The 20,071-nt window shown below is 34.5% G+C and overlaps 1 protein-coding gene across 5 annotated transcripts in view; it reads left to right on the top strand.

Moving 5' to 3' along the window:
* The window catches only part of RAB3GAP1 (RAB3 GTPase activating protein catalytic subunit 1), a 94,957-nt gene that overhangs the window by 14,305 nt on the left and 60,581 nt on the right, over positions 1-20,071 (top strand). For 4 of the 5 annotated variants that reach the window (XM_073241369.1, XM_073241370.1, XM_073241371.1 and 1 more), the window contains exons 4-5: positions 9,744-9,876; positions 12,528-12,606. In XM_073241369.1, the coding sequence (XP_073097470.1) occupies positions 9,744-9,876; positions 12,528-12,606 (212 nt within the window). Of the gene's footprint in view, positions 1-9,743; positions 9,877-12,527; positions 12,607-20,071 lie in introns of those variants that run through there. The other variant, XM_073241373.1, reaches the window with a different exon arrangement.

Genomic DNA, 20,071 nt, shown 5'->3' on the forward strand with positions numbered 1-20,071 from the left:
GGGTGGCTCCGTGTCCTCAGTGCAGCATCAGCCCAGGCACATACCCCAGAGGTGTGTGGCCACAGTCTCCACAGCTGTGGTACAGTCCCAGGGTCAGGCACAGCCCCCAGGAGAGCCCTGTCCCCGTGACCACTGACTCTGAGTCTGAGGGCAGCAGCCACTTAGGGCACAAGTGGCTCCAAAAGAAACCCCACCTCCACTGCTACTGCATGAGCACCTGGGTTGCAGCAGTGGCCAGGGTGTGCTCTCCAGAGGTTGGTTGCACCTGTTTGCACCTGGTTCTGTGCCCTCAAGGGCAGCTGTGGCCTGAATGCCCTCTCCTCTGAGAATGATACTTCTGGGCATGGGTGGGGATTAGGAAGTGGCCTAGACCAAATCTGAAGTTGATGTCTATGCCCCAACCCTGCTCCCTGCATCACTATCAATGTGGGGAAAGAGTGTAAACATTGGTGCTCACGAGACCTCTGATCTGGAGAGAGCTCCAACTGTTTCCCTGCTGAATGGAAAGTGCTTCAGTTTTTTAAATTTAGTTTTTTTGCTTGTCGTCTAGATGCATTTTAAAGCATGGCTTCTTTTCTGTGCCCCAGGGCAGAGAGTCTGTGTCCAGGTCCCTCAGTGATACCCCTTCCCTCTACTGGTCATTGTGCTGGGGATGTCTGTGTCTTACTGTGTCTCTGTCTCTCCTGCCGTTTTTTATGTAATCTTTCTATACCTTGTGCAGAAGGTGCTCATTCAGTCCACAGTTCTTTCTCCAGATAAATGAATTGCTCGTGTGTGTAGGTGTTGATTTGTTGTGAAAGTGAGAGAGGAGGTGGGTTCAAGCTCTCTCTATATGCCATCTTCTCAGAAGTCAAGAAATTTTGCTGTTTTTGTCCAGATTTTATCATTTTTATCTAAAGGATGACTAAACTGACCAATCTACTTTACCACACCAGACCCTGAAAAGTACTGGGAAGTGATTTTCAGAGAGGACGAAATGGTAGTTATTGCCTATCAGGTATAGTACCATGCAATACAATTGAGACTGTGCTTTTTTCGCTTATTTTACTCCCTAGATACATTTCAGTGATGAAATATTACCTCATTTTATGGACAAGAAATCAGGCTTTTGGTGCTTATAGTAATTTTCCCAATATTCTTCTTGCAGTTGGTTTAAGCAAGATTGCTCCTAGCTTGCCATCAAAACCTGTGTTGTTTCTATTTTGCCCTGCTCTTTTTGGTTTCAGAGTTTTAAGTAAATGTAACCTTATGTAGTGGAAGTATTAAAATAGGTTTCCAAGGTAGATTTTGGGATTTTAGTGTCAGACTAATAAAATATATAAAAATCTTGGTGGTAGGAACACAATCCTTCTTGAAGGCAGGGAAATTAAATAAATAACCTTTTAAATTCTCTTTAAGCCTTGTTATTTTTCATAAAATATTTGAATTATAGATTTTTCCTTGTGTGAGAGACTTCCCAAACTAAGTTATAACAATAGGTCAAATTTGGTAACGATACAAACATTATAAACAGTTTAAATTCCTTTATTTGCATTCTCTCAGAACATTTAAGTGTTGTGTGGATGACTAGAGTGAAGATTTTTTTTTAAGTTAAAGATTTTGGAAACTAGACAGTTGAGGGTCAATGATGAGAATACAGTGTTTGTAAAATGAAGTATATCAAAATGAAAGCAACTGAGCTTCCTATATGATTTTAGGAATAGGATTACTTAAGATAAGGCTTTTTTTCCCCCCTTCATCTTTATTTTTCCTTTAAGTAGTAACCACAGTGTCTGTAGGTTTTCTGGGTATTAATACAGAAGGAAAAAAATAAGTATTTTATCATATTTCCTATTCTTTCGAATTGGAAGTTTTTGGATTCACTACAGGCTTTAAAATGATATTTGATTGAGTAGAATATAAACAGAATTGCTGAACACTTTTTTGCTATACCAAGATTCATTGTTTCCTTATAGCTTCTAGAAGTTAAAAACTCAACATCTAGCTAGGGAAATACAAAGTTTTATGTAATATGTTGTGGCTTGAAAAGCTGAGGTTTAATCTGAGATAGATGAGAGGTGTCTTCAGACATTTCTAGCTTTATCCCTAGTCCTTATTTTCTTTTGTATGTTTTAAAAGATTTTCTTGCTTGCCACCCAGTTACAGTATTTCATTTTGATAAGTTAAATTTTCAATATACATCATGAATTTTATTTTGGACTCTTATTTGGTATAGGACATATGCAACTGAAATAAATAAAACTACATAAAAACCTTTCTAAATAAACAACCTGGACCTAGCCAAAAACATTTGCTCACTTATTTTAGACACTATTTGTTGTAATAAAATCTCTCTGCAGTATAATTCCAAAGAACAAACATAAACTGAGCCAGCCATAAATTCATTCTCAATTTCATTAAATGATGCCCTAACTTAAATTTTGCCCCTTGGCTTGGTATTGGTCATATTTGTTATAAAAAATACACCTGAAAATATTTTTAGTAAAAAAATAAACCAACAAAGCCATAATAATTAATGGGAGATTGGCAATTACATCTCTATTGCTATAATTCTTAACCTTTTTTTTCTCCAGCATACAAGCAGAGGGTGTGACCCAATACCATTAGTAATAATAATTTGCTAATTTATTTATTACATACACATAGTACATTGCCTGATAATGTGCTTAGTAATTTAATTTTGTAAGTAACCCTTTTCTTTACATTTTGATTTTACTTTTTGTTTTTTTCCTCCCTTGACTTAGTAATTTTTGTCCTTTGGCTTTGATTTAGTAATTTGATTTTTTCCTCCTAATGAATTTTATGTATTTGTAATTGGCAAGTCTAATGGATGAGTAATTTTCTAAAATTTAGTTTGTAAAAATGGCTAATGAGAACTTTGTATTTTTCCATAGAGAAGTGTTTAAAACATGTTTTCAGAGTAGCACACAAAATGTTAAAAATTTCTTCCCATTTCTCTATATATAATATAAATATGTATTATCTCCCTATAACCATATATATATGTGTGTGTGTATATATATATGTATCCATGTTATAAATGTCTCAACTACTTTTTGTTCATTTATTTGTTTTATTCATTTTTCATTCATACACTTACAGAGTTTCTATTATAGAACAGGAATTGTTCCCTATTTCCTATTTAACAAAACAATCTTCTCTCTGCCTTCTTTCACCTCTACTTTGTTGAATCCTTTACTTCTTTACTCCATAGTCATTTTATCCATACCTCAGCTATCAATATTCTTTCTGTTCCTCCCTCCATGAAATGTACAACCAGTGACTTGGAGCTATTCAGACAACTAATCTCAAATTAGGTATCTGATCTCTGTGATTTAAGAAGATTATATTGGAAGTTCAGGTTTTTAAAAATCATTTGATTAAAATTAGAGTTAATCCAGTTTAAAAAATAAATAACTCTTTATGGATAGAGGAACTTTACCATCATATTTATTGGGAGTTCTTAACCTAGAGCCTTGGGTCTCTTTAATTTTTATGTATACATGCTTAATTTTTTATGTGAATATGTGTTATTTTCTTGGGAAATGGTCCTGAGCTTTCATCAGATACTTACGAGAGCCCATAACTCAAAAAGGCTTTTTAAAAAAGCTACAATTAAAATTTTTATTTTGTATGCATTATTATTTTTAAAATTAATGTATTTTGTTATGGTGGAATACATATCCAAAGGCTTACCTGAACATGAACTTTTGGGACAGTTTCTGTGATGGACACAACAGCTCTTTGTGGAAACCATAGCTTTTTCTCACATACAGGACTAATAATTTTTAAGTCAGTGAAATTTGTCCTTAAATTTACCTCCTTATTTGCCTTTTACCAATTCCTGGTATCCTGGCCCTGCATGTAGATATCTACTTGTTCTGGCATATATCGCTTTTTAACACTTGTATTTTTAATATTGAAAATGGTCAAAAGGATTTCTTCCACCAGTGGATGAAAACTTTAATTTTTAGCTCTATACCAAGTGGTTGTCCACCATAGCTGCATATTAGTATCATTTGGGGAGCTTTTGAAAAATTCTAGTGTTTAGGCCATAACCTCAGAGATTCTGATTGAATTGGCCTATTGTGGATCTTACTGATCAGTACATTTGTAAAGTCTCTGACAATTATAAAATCTAATTAGGTTAAGAACCGCAGCTCTGTGTTCCTCAAAAAGTAAAACAAATGCATTTTTTAATGCTTTACTATGTTTTCCTCTTTTCAATAATGTGGGTTTCTTGTCAGTTAAAAGAAAAGTTTTAATTTGTTAAACAACAATTTAAACTGTTAAATTTATATTTTTAAAATGAAAGATATTTTTACATGGTAGGCTGTTTCACATGTGAAATTGGATTCTGGTAACCAGTAAATCCTAAAGGTGACTTGTGTTTATTGTTACAGAAAATTACTTAATACAGAAAAAGAGTGAGTTGACTTGTCTGTGTTTAATCTGTGCAATGAGGAAGTAAATTTCACCAAGAACTCAACATAAGGACTCTAATGTTTGTATATCACTTCAAGTCAGAGAGGAGTACCTTTTGGATTAGTTGTATGCTATTTCAGGTCGTTAGACTAGATCACAGTGTATATATTGTCCAAATATAGCATATATTTGAATATTATGTTGGTATTTCCCAGCACCTTTAGGACATCTGAGGGTTATTATGAATATTGAGTAAAGGTAATTCTTACTATACTTTGTAAGCATGTAAGCACTGTTCAGGTGTTGTAAAGAAAAGAACAGTCTTTGCTCTTCACAATCTAGTGGAGAAATGGATATTTAAATAAGTAGAATAAGGGGCCATTCTGGTGATTTGAACAAGAGACTGAGAAGGAATCACTAACTTGCCTAGAGATAAAGCAGATTTTGTACAGAAGTTAACATTTAAATTGAGTTTTGAAAAATAAATAAACAAAAGTATGCTAAAAGAAATAGAGAAAAGCAGGATAGTCTGTGCACATGTGTGCAAGAACACACCTCTGGGAAAAAGCAAGTTATTAGGCATAATTATAACACAAGATAGATGGAAGTTAGCTGTGGGAGATAAAACTGGAAAGGGGTGGAGCCAGGCCTATGGGCTTTTTATACCGAGTTACACGTACATGCATCTGTTATAGGAGCTTGTGAGGAGCTGTTTGTATTTTAACTTCTAGTTATACTTTTACATCCCTTTTTAATGTCAGTTTTTGTTTTATGTATAATGTGCAAAATATATTGATACATTAGTGGTTAATTTATAAATAAAAATGAGATGTACACTAAAAAATTTTCACTGATAGAACATGATTCAAAATCTGTACATATATAGAAGACCACTATATGGGGTATTATCAAGTCCCCTCATGCCTCATTGAAATCACTGTCCATCAGTAAGCTGCCACAGAGTCACTACTTGTCTTCTCTGTGCTACACAGTCTTCCCGGTGAACCCCCCACACAATGTATACAAATCATAATACCCCTCAATCCCCTTCTCCCTCTCTCCCCACCTGCCCTCCTCCACCTCTTCTCTTTGGTAATAGGATATGGATGCAACCTAACTGTCCATCATTAGATGAATGGATAAAGAAAATGTGGTACATTTACACAATGGAATACTATTCAGCCATAAGAAGAAAACTAATCCTACAATTTGCAACAACATGGATGGAGCTAAAGGGTATTATGCTCAGTGAAATAAGCCAGGCAGAGAAAGACAAGTACCAAATTATTTGCCTCCTTTGTGGAGTGTAACAATGAAGCAAAACTGAAGGAACAAAACAGCAGCAGATAACTGCAATAAACAGAGGAATGCATATGTCTTTTTGAATCTGAGAACTTGTTTTCTTTGTGTATCCTAGGAGTGGAATACCTGGGACAAATGGTATTGCTATTTTTAATTTTTTGAGGAACCTCCATATTGCTTTCCACAATGATTAAACTAATTTACATTCCCACCAGCAGTGTAGGAAGGTTCCCCTTTCTCCGCATCCTTGCTAGGATTTGTTGTTCCTAGTCTGTTCCATGTTGGCCATCCTAACTGGTGTGAGGTGATAGCTCATTGTGGTTTTAATTTGCATTTCCCTGATGATTAGTGATGTGGAGCATCTTTTCATGTCCCTGTCGGCCATCTGAATTTCTTCTTTGGAGAATTGTCTGTTCATATCCTCTGCCCATTTTTTAATAGGGTTATTTGCTTTTTGGGTGTTGATATGTGTGAATTCTTTATATATTTTGGATGTTAACCCCTTGTCAGATACGTTGTTTACAAATATATTCTCCCATACTGAAGGATACCTTTTTGTTCTACTGATGGAGTCCTTTACTGTACAGAAGCTTTTTAGTTTGATATATTCCCATTTGTTCCTTTATGCTTTTGTTTCCCTTGCCCAAGGAGATGTGTTCAGGAACAAGTTGCTTATGTTTATATTCAAGATATTTTTGCCTATGTGTTCTTCTGAGAGTTTTATGGTTTCCTGACTTACATTCAGGTCTTTGATCCAGTTTGAGTTTACTTTTGTGTATGCAGTTAAACAATAATCCACTTTCATTCTCTTGCATGTAGCTGTCCAGTTTTGCCAATACCAGTTGTTGAAGAGTCTGTCATTTCCCCATTGTATATCCATGGCTCCTTTATCATATGTTAATTGACCATATATGCATGGGTTTATATCTAGGCTCTCTATTCTTGTTCACTGGTCTATGGGTCTGTTCTTGTGCCAGCACCAAATTGTCTTGATTGCTCTGACTTTGTAGTAGAGCTTGAGGTTGGGGAGCATAATCCCCCCAGCTTTATTCTTCCTTCTCAGGATTGCTTTGGCTATTCGGGGTCTTTTGTGTTTCCATATGAATTTTAGAACTATTTGCTCTAGTTTGTTGAAAAATTGAATCTGTAGATTGCTTTAGGCAGGATGGCCATTTTGACAATATTAATTCTTCCTATCCATAAGCATGGGAATATTTCCATTTATTGGTATCATCTTTAATTTCTCTTAAGAGTGCCTTGTAATTTTCAAGGTATAGGTCTTTCACTTCCTTGATTAGGTTTATTCCTAGGTATTTATTCTTTTTGATGCAATTGTGAATGGAATTGTTTTCTTGAATTCTCTTTCTGCTAGTTCATTGTTAGTATATAGGAATGCAACAGTTTTCTGTGTATTAATTTTGTATCCTGCAACTTTGCTGAATTCAGTTATTCTAGTAGTTTTGGGGTGGATTCTTTAGGGTTTTCTATGTACAACATCATGTCATCTGCAAACAGTGACAGTTTAATTTCTTCCTTACCAATCTGGATGCCTTTTATTTCTTTGTGTTGTCTGATTGCCATGGCTACGACCTCCAGGACTATGTTGAATAAAAGTGGGGAAAGTGTGCATCCTTGTTCCCAATCTTAAAGGAAAACTTTCAGCTTCTCACTGTTGTTGACTGTGGATTTGGCTTATATGGCTTTATTATGCTGAGGTCTTGCCCTCTATACCCATTTTGTTGAGAGTTTTCATCATGAACGAATGTTGAATTTTATCGAGTGCTTTTTCAGCATTTGTGGAGATGATCATGTGGTTTTTGTCCTTTTTGTTGATGTGTATGATGTTGATGAATTTTGGAATATTGTACCATTCTTGCATCCCTGGAATAAATCCTACTTGATCATGATGGATGATCTTTTTGATGTGTTTTTGAATTCAGTTTGCTCATATTTTGTTGAATATTTTTGCATCTATGTTCATCAGAGATATTGGTCTGTAATTTTCTTTCTTCGTTGTGTCTTTGGTTTTGGTATTAGAGTGATGCTGGCCTTACAGAATGAATTTGGAAGTATTCCCTCTTATACTTTTTGTAAAACTTTATAGAGGATGGGTTTTAGGTCTTCACTAAATGTTTGATAAAATTCAGCGGTGAAGCTATCTGTCACAGGGGTTTTGTTCTTAGGTAGTTTTTTGATTACCAGTTCAATTTCGTTGTTAATTGGCCTTTTCAGATTTTCTGTTTCTTTCTGGGTTAGCCTTGGAAGGTTATATTTTTCTAGAAAGTTGTACATTTCTTCTAGGTTTTCCAGTTTGTTAGCATATAATTTTTCATAGTATTCTCTAATAATTCTTTGTATTTCTGTGGTGTCTGTAGTGATTTTTCCTTTCTCATTTCTGATTCTGTTTATGTGTGTAGACTATCTTTTTTCTTGATAAATCTGGTTAGGTGTTTATTTATTTTGTTTATTTTTTTGAAGAACCAGCTCCTGCTTTCATTGATTCTTTCTATTGTTTTATTCTTCTCAATTTTATTTCTGCTGTAATCTTTATTATGTCCCTCCTTCTACTGACTTTGGGCTTCATTTGGTTCTTCTTTTTCTAATTTCATTAATTGTGAGTTTAGACTGTTCATATGGTATTGTTCTTCTTTCCTGAGGTAGGCCTGTATTGCTCAGATAATATTTCTTTGTATTGTTTAAAAAGAAGATGTCTGGCTTTCTGCAGTCTTGAAAAAGGGACTTAACTCTCATTTTCTGGACATTTCTGCCCTAGTTTTTAGCCTTACCTGCCTTATAGTAGACATTCCTTGTAGCAAACCAAGGTCTTATGTATATCATGATTACTTTTTACAGTTTGAGACTTTTGATGGGGCCTTGTATGTTGTAATTTAACACAGGTTAACCTTACTTTAAAGAAACAAAGCATATAAAAATCATAGTTTTTTAAATGTGTCATACATGATGATTTTTCTCCTAATAAGATTGCTGTTTGATATATTTACAAATAGGATACCCTTAAACATTTAAAATATGATTTAAATCAATTCAGAATTGTAAATATCCTTCCAGGACTACATATAAAACATTAGGTACAATCATGAAAACATTTTTTAAAAACTCGGTAAGTCACATAATCATTGCTTACATGTTTTCTATCTAGTGTAGGACTGTCTGTGTGTGGCAAGTTGCTGGGTTGGTATTTTCTGCCCCATAGTGGTGCTATGCTGTAATGACTTTATACCTCTACAGTGGAAAGAATAGCTAATGGACATCAGAGGCCCCATGGAAAAAAATCTTCTGTAGGTAGGTATGTTGTATAAGTAAGGGTACTCTTTGGAACTTTTAATTAAATGTTTTCCAGTCAGGAAGCTGCTGTTTAAACGAAAATATTTGAATGCCAAAGCTTGATAAAGAAGTTTGCAAAAGCCTGTTAAGCAAGTGCTCTAGATGTCATCACTGAAATAGATTCTACAGACTGCTTTTTATGAAGTGATTTCTGATGTTCAAGAATGCTGTGCACTACGTATTGATGTTATTATTATATATTTGAGACTTTAGTAAAAGTATATTTTATTGCCATGTATTTCTAATTTTTAAAGCTTATAAAATTGAATCATTTTCAGTTAAATGATTAATTGAAATTAAATCAGATTAAACTGAAATTAAATGAGATTATGCTATTGGTAGGGGTTTTTTTTGCCTGTGAAGAGGCATAAGATTTACTGTATGTTTATGATTTTTATATATTTAGCTCACAAAAATTACTTGAAAATCACAATTTTGTAAGTCACTTGATATTTAGTATTCTAGGAGAATTTTCTTTCTAGGAACACTGTGATGAAGAATTTATAAATTTTTTATTCCTCTTGGTCTTGTTCACTTATATATATGGTGGATAGGTATAGATGAAACATTTTGATTAATGGGCAGAAAAAGGGAAAAAGATCTCTGGTTAGAAGATGGTAGCTACTGAGTACTTCTAAGGTGGATTTTTTCCATTTTCTTGTTAAATACAGGCTATATTTACTTCTGGCACATGGGAAGAAAAATCAGATGAAATTTCTTTTGCTGACTTTAAGTTCTCAGTCACTCATCATTATCTTGTACAAGAATCCCCTGATAAAGAAGGAAAGGATGAAGTACTAGAAGGTAAGTTTTTACCACATATTTTTAAACTGTTGTCTTTAAGAGTGATTATAATTTTGAATAATGAATTTAGTTCTTTTATTTAGGTAATATCCTCTGTAGATGTTTTAAATATGCAGACTTGTTTCACCACATCTGAAGTTAAGAGTGATGATCCTTTTCAGAGGAAGAATCATAACATCATTCATTTTAAAATTAATTAGGTCAGCAAATATTTATTGAGTGCCTAACATGTGCTAGGTACTCTGCTAAGCCCAGTTGAATCCAAACTTAAAAGAAATTTATATTCCAGTAGGGAGAAAAGATCTAAAAGTAACTAACAGTAATAGAAGGCAGAAAGTTATTAGTGCTATTACAAAGCACAGATAAAGTTCTACTAGAGTTAAGAGAAGAAAGAACTCTTTTAATTCAGAGAGATCAGAGTAGGTCTTATGGAGAATTAAGTAACTAAGCTGACTTCAAAGGATTAAAAAACGTTGCTTATTGATTAGTCAGTGTAATGTTTTAGATATACACCAGACTTTGGAGTCAGATCAGTTGGATTAAAATTCTAGTTTTTCTACTTAGTAGTTACTTGACCTTTCTAAACTTGAATTATCTCATTTATAAAATGAAGTAATACTACCTGGAGAATTAAGGGGAAGATTTAATGAGATACTGATACTGTATGTCAGCATCTGTCTGTGTATCTGGCCCATGCTAGGTAATCAATTAATGGTGCTTATGGTTTTTTTAGGTCAAATCTTCCAAAATCTCTGTCCTGAGATACACTAATATGTGACAGTGAGTGAGCAAGGCATTGAAAAAGTACTAATTTTGGAGCTGTCAGTCAGATACCTTTCTAATTTACTCAGAAAACATGCAGAATATGTGTTACTTTTGCTGGTCAGTTGAGGGCATTATATGAGGGAAGTAAGTCAGAGAAAGACATATACTGTATGATTTCTCTTACATGTGGAACTAAAAAAAACCAAATGAATACCAAGCTTATAGGTACAGAGAACAGAGTGGTGGTTGCAGAGGGCAGGGGTTGTGGGGTGGGTGAAATGGGTGAAAGGGTTCAAAAGATAAAAACTTCCAGTTATAAAATAAATAAGTCATGGGAATGTATTGTACAGCATGGTGACTATAGTTAATAATACTATATTGAATATTTGAAAGTTGCTGAAGAGTAAATCTTAAAGGTTCTCATGATGTAAAATTATTTTTGTAACTGTGTGGTAGCGGAGGTTAACTATAGACTTACTGTGGTGGTCATTTTGCAGTGTATACTGTTAGTGAATCATGTCATACATCTGAAACTAATATTATATGTCAATTATACTTCAACTGAAAAAATTAAGAAGTTTTTTTTGTCAAAATAGACTATCATCTGTAAATGTAGTCCTGAAACATTTGTGCCTTTTCTTGTATAGGAGTAAAATAATATACCTTTTCTATTACATGTATTCTTCTTGCAAACAAAACAATTAGATAGCATCTGCATTTAGATTCAGCTAGGACAGATAACATTGACCATGTGTACACATACATAAGACAACTGATTAGACAGCAAAATAAAATAATTTTATACCAGAATATGAATATATGTACTTTAGGATAAAGGGAGAGGGGGAAATATATATAGCTGGTGGGAAGTCTCGTAGTAGCCCAGAGATTTCTGTTCAAGATAGAAAAATCTCAAATGTTGTTAATTGAGGAAAGGTCATCATATATCAAGGAAAAGCTGTTATAATAAGGAGGTTTAGAAGTAATGCTCCTGACGTAAAGAGATGAAGGGGAATGTGATGTGAGAGAAGATGAATGGATTTAGATAGTTATGGCATTATTGTTACATGTGTGTACGTATTGTGCTGTTTTAATTTGGTTGTGATTAACTCTAACTAATGGTAGAAGTTACAGGTTACAGGCAGAACATTAGCTCAGTTAATTTGGAGATACATTTAAAACCATATTATCAAGGTAAGATTCAAGCACTGATCTTTTATTTCGTTGGAGTTGCTTATTGCTTCAGTTAAGTAGAGTATCAAGTCATTTGTGTTCTCTTATTCTTTTTGCAAATTAACAAAATATAAATTTACTAAGCAATCATAGCTATACAGCAAAAGGAAATCTTTTTATGAACAAGTATAATTCTTTATGCTTTGAATGCATAATGGTCACTGATGTTAGTATCTTATGGATATCAATGCAAGTGCTTAAAGATATGTGGGTTATAAGCGAGAAGCTAGTTAGTAGTTTGACAAGAATATTTATGATGACAAGCCTTTATTAGCCAAGGCTAGTCATGGGAGGTGATAATGTAGTTGACGGGCTTCTAAGTAGAATTTTGAAGAAATGTAGAGACAAGGGCAGGCCAAGAAGAACAAGTTAAACAAGAATTTTTAGTAAGAATGAAGAATTGTTTGGGTCATGACTTAGAAGAAAAGAAAATCCTATAAATAGAGGAATGATAACATTTTTTTTTAATAGGCTGGCCTATTTTGAAAAGAGATTGAAGATAGAGACATCCCTTTTTAGAGCTAGCCCTAGATATATCACAAAACTACATGGACTAGCAAGACATGTATATAATAGTATTTCTTTAAATCATATTATAAAATTCTGCCTTAGAATGAATGTACTAACTTTTTCATTATCAAATGTTTTTGTAGATGTTATTCCACAATCTATGCAAGATTTACTGTGTATGAATAATGACTTTCCTCCAAGAGCACATTGCCTGGTAAGATGGTAGGTATACATTTTACACATACAACTTTTAGTATATGTGTTGGGGAGGCCCTAAGACCACCCCCAGGTTCACTGATTTGCTAGGAGACACAGGACTCCTCATATAGTCACACTTACTGCTATGATTTATTTTAGCAACAGCATGTAAAGCAAATCAGCCAAGGGCCCTGAGGCAAAGTTTGGAGGAAGTGCAAGTGTTTAAGTGTCTTTTCCTAATGGAGTCACACAGGGCATATCTAATTTCCTTTGCAACAAGTTGTGATAACATACATGAAATGTTGTCTATCAGGGAAGCTTTTTGGACTCAACTCTCAGGGTTTTTATTAGGGGGCTGGTATATATTCCCTCAGACTGATATATAACAAAAGTTCAGACTCCCAGGTGGAAAGTAGGTGTTCAGCATGAACCACATTGTACAGTTCAGTCATAGTAACTCTTATCAGTTAAGACAATGGTTAGAACACTCCCCAAATTCAAGTTCCTAGGTGCCAGCCAAAGGTCAGCCTTGCAAGTAGACCTTTCTAAAGATAGCAGTCACAGGCCTGTTGTAAACTTTTTTGCACAGTATGTGTTGTAATTCAGGGTAGTGCTTAACTGTAATTAAGATAACTACCATAGAACACTTAAATATCATTTTGAAAACAATATGTATTGTTGGAAATTGAAATAAATGTTGATCTCAGTTATATAACATCAAAACACATCTAAATTGTAAATGTGATACATTAATATAAGAGGTACATTATATTTAATGAAAAGGTGTTGATCTTTTCCAGTTATTCAAAGTGTGCCTGAACTTTATTTATTTTGGGGGGTGGGTGATGTTACAACATACCACCACCAAATTGGCCCAAGTATTAGTACATGATCAAGAATGGAGACCTAGTTAAAGGAAATTTACATACTGGTTTTAAATTAATCTGTTGGTGTGAATTGGTCTTTTGGTTTTTTTATTAAAGAATTTCTAAGGGGAAAATCATAAAATCTGTGTTTCTTTTTTCTTCATTCCATTGTGATTAGTATAGCATGTAGACTGTGTAGCACACTTAAAAAAAGAAAATTATTTGCACGAGCAGGTAAGCTGAATATTTCATAGATGTTTCTGTTATTTTAGTGTGACCTTTTAAAAATTGAACTTAAACTATTTAAGCAGCTACAAAAGGAATTTAAAAAATAAATCACATATTTCATTTAATCTGTCCATCCAGATTCTTTTTTTATTTTTTTAAATGTGAATATATATACATTTAACATGACAAAATATCTTGCAAGGCAGCATGGCATCGCAGAACATGGCTTTGCATGCATTCATTCATTCAGTGTTTATTGAACACCTACATTTGGCCAGACACTGAATTGCACAAACTTACATTTAATTTCTAGCTCCTGTATTTATTATCTTGGCAACACTAGGAAAACTGCTTAATTTCTCTGAATTGGTGTCTGCATTGATAAAGTCAGAATAATAAATAATATGTACCTGTCAGGGTAATTGTGGGGATTTGATTAGATAATGGCACATGGTATTATGTGAAATCTGAATACTGTTATTTATGTTCAGCTTTTTAATATATATTTCCTAAATTTGTGTTTGGCAAATAGTCCATGGTTTAAAAATGTTTGTTGAATGTATAAATGTAACCTTTTTATGTATTAATGAATCACTTATTAGTGATTTCTTTCTGTGTATTAATGAAACTCACTGGTGAGTAGTGTTCACCTTTCTATTTACTTTTTTAAAGTTTTAGTTTTAAAATTAACATACACTAAAATTAACTTTTTTTTTTTGGATGAACTTTAGCACACATATAGAGGTTTTTATTGAACTACTACCATAAGAGAATATAAAACAGTTCTATAACCTCCCCAAAACCTTGTCTGTTATAATCCCTGACAATGTAGTCAGTCACTGCAGTTTTGTCCTTTCAAGAATGTCATAGAGGTGCAATCATACAGTAACCATTTAAGACTGGCTTCTTTACTCATCATAATACTTTGAAATCCTTTGAAGTAATTCTGTTCAATAGTTTTTTCCTTTCTTATTGCTGAGTAGTAGTCTTTTGTAAGTATTATACCAATGCATTTACTCATTCATCTGTTGAATATTGTTAAGGTTGTTTGTAGGTTTGGGCATTTATGAATAGAGCTGGTATAAATATTTGTGTCCAGAATTTTGTGTGAAAATACATTTTCAGTTTACTTGGGTAAATATCTAGGGTGGATTGCTAAATCATATGGTAAGTATATACTTAGCTTCATAAGAAATGGCCACACTCATTTCTAGAGTGATGCCACCATTTTGTATTCCCACCAGTGTGTGACAGGTGTGGTTGCTCTACAGCCTCACAAGCACTTGGTATCAGTATTTTTAATTTTAGTCATTCTAATAGGTATATTTTGGTATCTCATCCTAGTTTTTCTCATGAATGGATGTTGAGTTTTGTCAAAAGCTTTATCTGCTTAAATTGATAGAATCATTTGTTTTTTCTTTAGATTTTTAATTTGGTGATTACATTGATTTTTGGGTATCTGGCTTTGCGTTCCCAAAATAAACCCCACTTTCTGTATACTTTGTGCTTATGTATATTGCTGGATTTGATATGCTAATATTTTGTTAAACACTTTAGTGTCATGTTCATGAAGAATATTGTTCTGTAGTTTTCTTATACAGGAGTACCCTTATCTGTGGTTTACTTTGCATTGTTTCAGTTACCCCAGTCAACCATGGTCTGGAAGCAGATGTTCTTCCTTCTGACATAATGTCAGAAGGTCAGTAGTAGCCTAATACTTGTCACAATGCCTGTGTCATTTGTTCCCCTCACTTCATCTCATCACGTAGGCATTTTATCATCTTACATCATCACAAGAAGATGAATGAGTACAGTACAATAAGATATTTTGAGATACCACATCCATGTAACTTTTATTATGATATTGTTATAATTGTTCTATTATTAGTTGTTAATTTCTTACTGTGCCTAATTTATAAATTAAACATCATCACAGGTATGTATGTATAGAAAAGAACATATATAGGGTTTGGTACTATCTATGGTTTCAGACATCCACTGGAGGTGTTGAAACATATTCCACATGGATAATGGGGGGTGGGGTTCTGTACTTAGGTTTTCATATCAGAGAAATGCTAGACTTATAATGAGAGTTGGGAAGTATTTTGTTCCCTTCTTTTTTCTGAAAGAGTTGTGCAAAATTGAGGTTATTATCTTTAAATGACTTGCCATTGAAACTATCTGAGCCTGGAGTTCTCATTTTATTGAGGTGGTGATCCCTTCTAGGGTCCAGGCTTTAAGCAGAATTCTGTTCCATTTCCTTGCCTCTTATACACAAATATCCCTCAGGGGCCTTTCATAGTGTTACAACCTCTACACTGATTTGGATTGATGGGAAATCCGTGCATAGACAGTGCTTGAATAAATCTAAAGGATACAGAAGGAAGCTGTTTTGTAGAGAGATTGATGACATCATCAAAAAGACATGTAGCTTCCTATTTCCAGTGTCTCATTAGCCAGGACACAGTTTGGATGATAATACCTAAGTGATATTATGCTTCTGGAAGCATAGTTTCCAGACCTTGCCTTATTTATGTTTTTTTTGAGGCTGGGGTACTCTTGGACATAGCCTAGACTGGATATATGCTAGGGACCACCAGTATAACCCCTGAGCTGGTGTTATACTTTATCTTATCAGTTTCAGAGTTATATAATTTGTATTATCACTGCTATGCCAAAATACATAGTATTCTCAGATATAAAGAGACTTCTTCATTATTCTCAGTCTCTCTAGTCTAACAAAGCATGGTCAGTTTTAGCAGCTAAAAGGCTTATCCTGTAAAATCCCAATCCCCAGTCCATAGCTATTAGCGCCTATATCCAGAGCTGATAATCCCCTGGTGTTCACCTTGTGTGCTTGCTTCTGCCTTTCATTTCCCTCTTGTTTCTGTTACCCAGGAATCTCCCTTTTTTCCCTTTCAGGTTCAGCTATTTATTTTAAGAACATTGCATATTTTGTCAGGTATCTTGATGTGTTTCAGGGGACAGGAAATCTCTGTCATGTCAGTTTGCCATGCTTCCTTTTTTTTTTCCCATTTGATCCTTTGTAAAGTTAGAAGTACTTTTGAGGATATTTGAAAATTAGGCATAATTAAATTACATGCGTTTTCTTCTATACATTAAACCTTACTTTTAAGACATATATTGTGAGCCAGTTACTGGGTTACCAAGGATAAAACATGATCCCTGCCTCAGTAAACTGTGGGATTAGTATGGGGACAGATAAGGGAACAAATGGCAACACTGTTGATAAACGTTCTCATAGAGGGCAGCAAAAGGCTTGATGCAAACTTACAGGAGGGACCCCTTTTTCAGTCCTACTAAGTCAGGAAGGTTTCTAAAAGTATCAATCTTAACTGAATCCTGAAAGACAAGTGAGAATAAGCCAGGTGAAGTTAGGTGAAAAGGTACTCAAGACGGGAGAAGAGCATTAGTATAGATGATGTATAAATTTAGAATTTGGAACCTGCAAGTAGTTTGGTAAGCCTGGGGTATAGCAGCAGAGGTTAAACATGAGCAGGTATCTGTATTTGGGGCCTGATGTGAACTGGGCATCTTAAGAAGATTTTATAATAATCTCATACTTCTGTTTTTTAATAGAATTTTGAAATTGTTAAAAATTAAAACTCTTGTAATTTGTAATTTTCAAGGATGCAAGTTACCCACCATGCCTCTTAGCTACTGGAGAATAATACACAGTTTTCATCTAAAAACATTTCCTTTTTAAAAGAACTGAAGTTAATACTAAACCAATGACACTGAAAATTTGAAAATCTATTTTCAAAATGTTTATATTATGTAATTAGTATAGGTTGATTCTGTCAGAATGAGATAAAGTTAATATGTGTTAACATTTGCAAATCAAACTTTAGAAGTAGAATATTGACTTTTATGTCAAATGCTTAATTTTGATAGTTTATCTACATTTGTTTTGAAATCTTATATTTTTAGTCTTTATAAAAAGGACCTGTCAGATCAGCTCTAAGCCCATTTAGCTTTTTAAAGCGTATTTTGTTAAACTGGTCTTCAAAAGATGTATGAGCAGATCAGTTTTTATGGTCTAGGCAATGTGATTAATGATGTGATTCATTGGATGCTTCTCTCTACCTCCTTATATACTTATCTTTTAAATATCTTCTAATGTCTGATTGCTGAAACCATCATTAAAGATTTATTCTCTTGTTATTCCTTAATAATATAATAAATAGCCCTGGAAATGATACAGATGTTAGCATTAGTAGACTGAAATGAGCAAATTGAAATTCATAAGATCTTTACTGAGCAGCAGTTTTAATAAGTATGGCAGGCAAGGTAATGAACCTTTCTGTCTTCTAAAGATACCCACCTCCTAAAACTTGTGAGTGTACGGTTTCATGGCAAGAAGGAATCAAAGGAGCAGAAGAAATTATGACTTACAGTCAACTGACCTTAAGATAGGGAGATTTATGCTGAATTATCTGGGTGCACCCAGTGTAATCACACAAGTTCTTAAGAGTAGAAGAAAGAGAGAGTGTCAGAGTGATGTGATATGTGAGACCTTGATCCACTGTTGCTGGATTTGATGATGGAATAGCTAAAGAACAAGAAAGGTAGCCTCTAGAAACTGGAAAAGGCAAGGGGATAGATTCTCCTTAGAGCCTCAGAGAAACACAGCCTTGCTGACAACTTGAATTTTTTATGTCAGACTTCTCACCTATAGAACTGTAAGATAATAATTTATATTATTTTCAGCCACCAAGTTAGTGGAAATTTGTTGTAACAGCAATATGGAAATAATAAAGTGAGAGCATAAATGCTATATGCCTCTAAGGCTGTATTGACACTGGAATGATACACTTACAGTACAGCTAAGCTTAGTTGAGGCTTTGTCTTTGTCTAGCCTAGTCTTTGGGCCTCAGCGTCAGTCGTACTTTATCATTCAGTACAGAGGAATAGTGGCAACAACATAAGAAACTCCGCAGAGCAATCTTGTGAACTGTATGGTTGAATGATTTTGATGGCTTTCTAAAAATATATTCACTTTTGTGATTTTAATGTATTTTTTTTGCTGGTCATGGGAAGAGATATGTGTAAAAGAACCTGTGAAAGTGTTTGAGAGAATGGTATTTTAGAATAGTTCTAAGAACTTATAAAATATTCTTTCAAAAGCAGATGTTCAGAGGACTTCGGGTAATGGTGACGTGAAGTAGTTGGCAATACTCCTCTGCAAAAAAGAAAGAGAGAAAGAAGCTGGAAAAATTGTCAAAACAACCATATCAGGGCACTAGAAATTGTGAAAAGGCAGACAACAAATTGAGAAGCATTTTTTTTCAATTATTATTATTATTTTTGGTATTATTAGTATACAATTATATGAGCAACATTGTAGTTACTAGATTCCCCCCATTATCAAGTCCCCACCACATACCTCATTACAGTCACTGTCTATCAGTGTAGTAAGATGCTATAGAATCACTACTTGTCTTCTCTGTGCTATACTGCTGAGAAGCATTCTTAAAAAACTGATAGTTTAAGGAAGAATACAGGGAGACTCTGGTCCTTTTGCCTGTGGCTGTCCTGTTACCTCCTCCCTCCATCTATTTTTGTGAAAACTGTAGCTTTCCAGTCCAGGCTGGTCATGGAAACTGTTGGCAGATGGGCAGACTTGATTCTGGGTGGAGGGCAAAAACCTATGGCTTTGTCATCTGAAAGTAGTTGAGTTGGTTGAGAATGGCCAGAGAAAAACTGTACCTTTGCTAGGCTAAATAAGGTTGCTGTTCCAGTTCAAGGCAAGTGGTGGATTACTCATAAATTTAGCAGGGGGATCTTTTATGAGAGCTGCCAGGAATGGCCAGCAATCCCTGAGATGATGGATGAAAGATTACTCCACACTTTACTGAAAGAGAGGAGAAGGCGAGGGGACCAATGCTCAGAGACGAAGATACTTTTCATCAGCTTGCTCTCATATTTATTTTGTACTTATTAACCTTTACATCTTGATTAAAATACCACAGGTGCAGATCACAAGAGTGCAAAAAGCCACAGTCTATAATCAGTCTTAAATCTTTCATACAATCAAAGGCTTCATGTGTTGATTATTATCAAGGACACAGAGCAGAGCTGTGTGTGTGCTACTTGCTTGGTTAAACAGGAACTATACTATACAAAAGCAACATTTGTGAAAAACACCCTCAGTCTCATGGAACCACAGGAACAGATGACTCTTGTGGCATTCCAACGATGACATCTTCACACAGACGTCGGCATTCCAGGGGTCTACGCCCTGTCCAGTAGTCCATGATGCCCTCTGGAAATCTCTGTCTATATCTTAGCAAGCCATGCATTGTCAATAGCCCCATCATTAACATTTCCATTCCCCACAAGAGCCTTAAATTAGCTGGATAAACTCTGTACAT

The sequence above is a fragment of the Manis javanica genome, chromosome 7 (genome assembly GCF_040802235.1).
Source record: "Manis javanica isolate MJ-LG chromosome 7, MJ_LKY, whole genome shotgun sequence".
NCBI classification, from domain to species: Eukaryota; Metazoa; Chordata; class Mammalia; order Pholidota; family Manidae; genus Manis; species Manis javanica.